At 31.4% G+C, this 5861-nt stretch overlaps 1 protein-coding gene and 1 long non-coding RNA gene across 2 annotated transcripts in view; both read right to left on the minus strand.

Moving 5' to 3' along the window:
- Window positions 1–3634, minus strand: part of LOC108685505 (TBC1 domain family member 1) — a 15938-nt gene extending 12304 nt beyond the window's left edge. The window contains exon 1 of the mRNA XM_018190328.1: window positions 3499–3634. Within this exon, the coding sequence (XP_018045817.1) occupies window positions 3499–3615 (117 nt within the window). The 5' untranslated portion in view covers window positions 3616–3634. The remainder of the gene's footprint in view (window positions 1–3498) is intronic.
- Window positions 3635–3737: 103 nt separating this feature from the next.
- The window catches only part of LOC108685506, a 5889-nt gene continuing 3765 nt past the window's right edge, over window positions 3738–5861 (minus strand). The window contains exons 2-3 of the long non-coding RNA XR_001931671.1: window positions 4251–4512; window positions 3738–3785 (exon numbers count right to left, since the gene is read on the minus strand). This is a non-coding gene — a long non-coding RNA (uncharacterized LOC108685506). The remainder of the gene's footprint in view (window positions 3786–4250; window positions 4513–5861) is intronic.

Consider the following 5861-nt stretch of genomic DNA (forward strand, 5'->3'; position numbering starts at 1 on the left):
AGTATTTTTCTTGACAGATATAAATAATGAAATTTCCTGTATATTTTTCCATATAATGTTTATGTCAACGATTTATATCGCATGTGACGCAGTGTGATGGCAGCGAAGTATAAGCGATCTCAGAAAAACCTGTTGGCTACCATCGCCCACCATCATCTGCATACATAGTAAACATGAGATTGATGAAACAAGAAAAAAAGATATTAGCTTATAAGTGTAGTGTTTCAACATTTTTTAGATTCATAATCATCTTTCGCTCTTATATTCTATCTTTCTTTTCCATTTTCTATTTTCCTTCATCTTTTCCACTCCTATCCTCTTTTCACGAAAAAAATCAATATCGATTGTAGTTGATGAAAGATTGATGACCTTATTAAAAATTGTATGTGTTCTATTTAAAACTTCTAATCGGATATTTAGATTGATGGCGTCAGAGAAAACTCATAATAAAAATTCTTAGAAAATTTCTATTAAAAAATAAATATTATTTTTTAAAATAAAATAATATTTGCAATTGATAGAATAGAGTTTTGTAAAATATAAAAACTCTCCTTTTGTTGTAAAATTTTATTTCGGAATAAAATCAGATTGATCTCAAAATTCGACAACTATCATGTAGTTTGTTTCGTTTTTAATTAAAATATGGATATAAATATACAATTTATTGAATTATCGGAATATAGGAGAGTTTTCGGTATACTTTACAAATCTATTCTGTCGATTGCAATGTTGTTTTATTAAAAAATATTTACATTTTAATGTAGTTTTTGCAAGAGAGATTTTCTTTATGTATTTTTTTTACATTTGACGTCACAATCCAAGACGGCTGCATTAAGCAGTCACGAGCTTTGCTACATTTTTTATACTAATAGAAATGCATTACTGGAAGGCCATATAAAGAACTATTTCCGATAAGTAAATACTTCAATCAATCAATTATCGGATCATTTTATCGTCAGAACGTCGTTGTTACCGTACGTAGTTATTACCGTGTTCTCAAGTGGCATGTGAAGATCGCCACTTAAAATTCTCATCACGAATACGATTACATAAATGATGCTTTAGTTGCTTTTAATAATTGATACATGCAAAGTTAAGATGGGTTCTTGGGCTAAGGAAGTAATAATTCGGATATAACGGTCATTGATATGAGTATCTGCTTATTATACAAGCACATCGAACATCGTAAAAGCACAATAGAGGCTTTATATTACAATTAAGTTCCATGAATCACGTTAAGTAGATTCATTGCCAAGTTACAGCAGCTTTTGCAGAAAGTACTCATGTAAGTACAGATGTGGTCCATACGCTTGCGTATGTGAATTTGTTGCCAATTTTCATATTTTCGTGATTACGTGTCTATGTAAAATTATCTTCAGTGTTACTGGAGCTTTGGCCAGAGTTAATAGGACTTCGACCCAGACTTTGGCTAGACCTTCCGGGAATTCCGTCTATGAATAAAATGAAAATTGACACGGAAAATTTGACAATTTTTCAATGTACAATTCCTCTGCTAAAACTTGTAACGCAGGAGACGCACGAGTATGCAAACACGAGGAATCGGTAACTCGGATAGGAATGTCGATGATAGAAGCATTCGTTCTGTTTCTTACGAGGGAATCGGAACACGGTCAGTCAACGGTTGGCTAGCAGCTGCTGACTTGAGATTTTGCTTGTCCGGCGAAGTAAATTTAGATCGTTCTACGCTCGGTTTCGCGAAAATACGCCTTTCCGCTAGCGGAAGGAAGGAAAAAAGGGACAAGGCATAATGATTTAGAAATGAGAGAATATAATTGTAAAGTAATTTTTTGAATAAGATTGTAAAGATCTGAATTTTGTCGTACATTACTAAAGCAGATTTTGATAAAGGATGTCAAAGTTTGGCTGTTTTTCAGCCAAAATGAAAAAGTTTCGAGATGTACAGATTATATATTATATTAAAGAGTTACTTAAGTGGAGTTAAATGATACATCGCTTATCTTGAGGAAACATCAGGAACATGGAAGAAATTGTTATCAATAACACAATAAATTTAAAAGTTGTTAAATAAGATATCGCGAGAATTAAGCAACACAAATTTAACTGTATTGCGAGCATTCAAATACATATAACTTGATAAACATATTCGTTATTCGAAGCTAAAATTCAAAATCAAACGATTATTTTATATCAGTCTTCGTTGCTTGAAAATATCCTCCAAGTTATAAGTGTTGTAACACTCGTAACAATACAGTCCTTATCGTTTAAATTTCCGGAATATCTTGATGTCTTATTCAACAATTTTTTATCAATAAAGTCGTGACAACATTAGATTTATTGATTTTTATATCACGATTTCTCCCGATATTTCTGATATTTCCCTAAGATAAACAGTATACCACTCGATTCTTAAATAGCCCTTTAACATGATATACAATTTGAATATCTCGGAGATTTTCCATTGGCCGAAAAATAGTTAAAACTTTGCATCCTTTCTTTTGCGAATATTAAAATGGAAGTTTTACGAACTTACAACTATTAAAATAAAGGAAAAAAAATATAGTATGTTTTAATTTGTAAACTATTATCTGCGCAATTTTTTTATTTTTAATTTTCTGCGTTTGATGGACATATAAGAGATGCAGTATATAATATGAAGTAAATTGAGAGAAGCGGATGAGTTTTCAATAGCACCTAAAAATAATGATTATTGATTTTTGGTAAGGTAGAGCGATGAAGTGCGATAATCATCACTGGCAGATTTCCTGATAAGAAATTTAGATGGTGAATGCATAATGAAGAAAATTAATAACGCCGTCATTTGTCATGACGATCGAAGCAACACGTTCCACTTAGTCGCATCGGGTTAGCTCTAATTAACCCTTTGTCGCGCGTGTCGTCAGCAATTATGATAAAATTCCTTGGTATCCTAGACGAAGGATATAAGTAAACAAAATTTTCCACATAATAGTTCATCTATATTTATGCAATGTTTATCCAATTTAAAAACGATCATAAAAATTCCGATAGTGTTCAAAAGATATCATTTTAAGATTAATACATTTAAATTATAGTAATACAGAAGATTTCTAGTAAAAAAGATTCCACAAATTCAAAATTTAATATGTTTTGTTAATTAATATCGTTAAAAATATTAACTCAGTTTTTCTTGAAAATCTGATTTTATGACAAAAAGATAAAGAAAAAAATGAAATGAATAGAAGCTTCAGCTTGTTTACTTCATTTATGAGTAGCTTTAGAGATGCGACAGCAAATTACGTAAATGACTTTTAGTGGTTATGAACAACTGATTTGTTGAAGTATGCAGTTTCACTAAAACTATCAATGTGAAGTGAACAAACACGCTATCATTACCAATCGCATCAGGTGCGTTTACGTAATTACGAAATTTACGTAACTCAGACATACCGAGGATAGTATCAAATGTGATTTCAATGCTAACGTCGAAAAAAGAAAAATGGTCGCGATTGTGTCACTCGATAAATAAAGTACACGTACTTGTGCATTTGGCAAAAGATGATCTTCTGCTGCCTTGACCAAGGGCTCCTTAGCGACTTTATTGCCGTCGCTGTAAGATCTGTAGGGACTGGAGGCTGATATTGGTACCGTTATCATCTTGACTTCTGATCCTTCACGCAATAAATTTTTAGCGTTAGTCTATCGGTCTCATGCGGAATAAATTTGCACACCTTATTACACTCGATTACCTGGTACCTGTTTGTTCAAAATAACACGATCTTCAGCTTGTCGTCGAAACCGGTCATTGACCGAGATTAGAAACAAATCTTTTTTTTTTCTTAATTAGCAACTTTAGTCTAAGTTTAAAATTACTGAATAAAATTGTGGTTACGTTAAATATTTTTATTGAAAATTTTTTTGTCACGAGCTCAATATCAATTGCTTTTGATAATTAAGAACATTTGTCTAAAAGCGAAGTAGTGTAACGAAAAATATTTTAAAGAATACTAAGTGAAACTTTTGAACATAATCGATTTGTGAAAATATATATAAATTTATAGCCATAAAAGCAATCAATAGAACTAGTCAAAAACTTTTATAATTTTGCCAAGTTATACATTTATATGCTTTCAACATTCTTGGATGACAGACTTGAAGGGAATTTAAACGCGAAGTAACGTGAGCCTTGCAATTATTTTTAATATATAAATATTTAGTTATAGACAAATTGTAATAATGCTAACCCCGATAATAAAACTCTTATCATTAAAATTTATCCGAATTAAACTTACGATAAAATCTCAACTACATCACTGTTTTATTTTTCCAACGTCACCGCGTTAAATTCTGCATGAATTGTTCGTGATTTGAGAGGTAATCTTGTTTCTTCCGTGGCACTTGTAAATAAACGTGTTTTCGTAGTTTACGTTGCGTCGTTCGTCGTCTTCGCTGACGGCCGAGCAAACATAGACTGACGTATTGGAGCACGGCGACGCCACGGGACGAATGAACCACTCGACTGGTGGTTGCGCGCTGTCAGGTAATGCACGGTCCCTGTTTAGCACGTCCAATATTCCTCAAATGTGAAAACAGTGGCGCAGTTACTATTCGGCAATTAGAAGGGGTCGGCAATCATGATTTTCGGAGCGGATTACTTGCCTTTCAAGCGAGATATTTCCGTACAACTAATTCTATTTTAACTTTCAGAGGAAGTCTTAATTATTTCTTAAGCGAAGTTCAAGTATTTCGCCCTTAATTACGTCTAAAGGGTTTAATATGAATTAAAGAACTTTTATTTGAAAGAATTTAATCTTTTTAGAGAGTCCAAAAATATAATTTGCTGATCATAATCACGTAATTTCTCTAAACAAAATGTCTGGTTGAAAATGGATGAATTAAAAGATTTTGATTATATCAATTAGAGTTCCGATTATTATAACTAGAATAGATTTAACGAGAAAATTTTCATCGTCCATTTTTAATTAACCGCGAAATTCCAATTAATCTAGTTAGATATTTTACGTCTTATAAGTTAGAAACAAAGTGAGAGCAGAATCCATTCTAATTAACATTTTTATTTGTTGTTCATTTGTTGCTAAAAAGTTGCCAAAAAAAAATTTTTTTGCTCTGTCAGTTTTTTAAAAATTATATTCCGCTAAAGAAAGATTAAAATTAGCGGAAAAATATACATATAACAAAGCCAATCTACTTCAAAATAACGTAAGAATTTGTTGCTAATTTGTTGCTGTCGAAATATAGATATTTAAATTCATTACCTACGAAGTAAATAAATAACAATGAAAAACCTCAGCGAACTGACGGAATAAGAGTAAAACATTAGTAAAAAATTTGTTGCTCGCTTAAAATTGATATTGAGATATCATCTGAATTTATTGCTTTAAAATTGATACTTGCATACTGAGAGATTTTCACACCTATTAATCGGATTAATAAGTGTGAAAATCTCTCAGTATGCAGGAAATACCAATTTTAAGCGAGTAACAAATTTTTTATTAATACTCTACTCTTGTTCCGTCAGCACGCTGAGATTTTTCATTGTTATTTATACTTATTTTGCAAGCAATAAATTCGTAACTTGCATATTTTGAAAGCAATAAAGTCAGATGACATCTCAGTACCAATTTTAAGCAAGCAATAAATTTTTTTACTAATACTTTATTCTTGTTCCGCAGCTTGTTGAGGTTTTTCGTTGTTATTTACTTTTATTTCGTAGATAATGGATTCAAAACTAGGATATTTCGACAGCAACAAATTAGCAACAAATTCCTACGTTATTTGAAGTAGATTGTTTATGTTATATTGTTTATACACATATATATATATATATTGGGAGTACAAATTAGTTCGGTCCGTTTCCTTAAAGATTGCTCCAGCTGTTGTGA

The sequence above is a fragment of the Atta colombica genome, unplaced genomic scaffold (assembly GCF_001594045.1).
Source record: "Atta colombica isolate Treedump-2 unplaced genomic scaffold, Acol1.0 scaffold153, whole genome shotgun sequence".
Taxonomy (NCBI): Eukaryota; Metazoa; Arthropoda; class Insecta; order Hymenoptera; family Formicidae; genus Atta; species Atta colombica.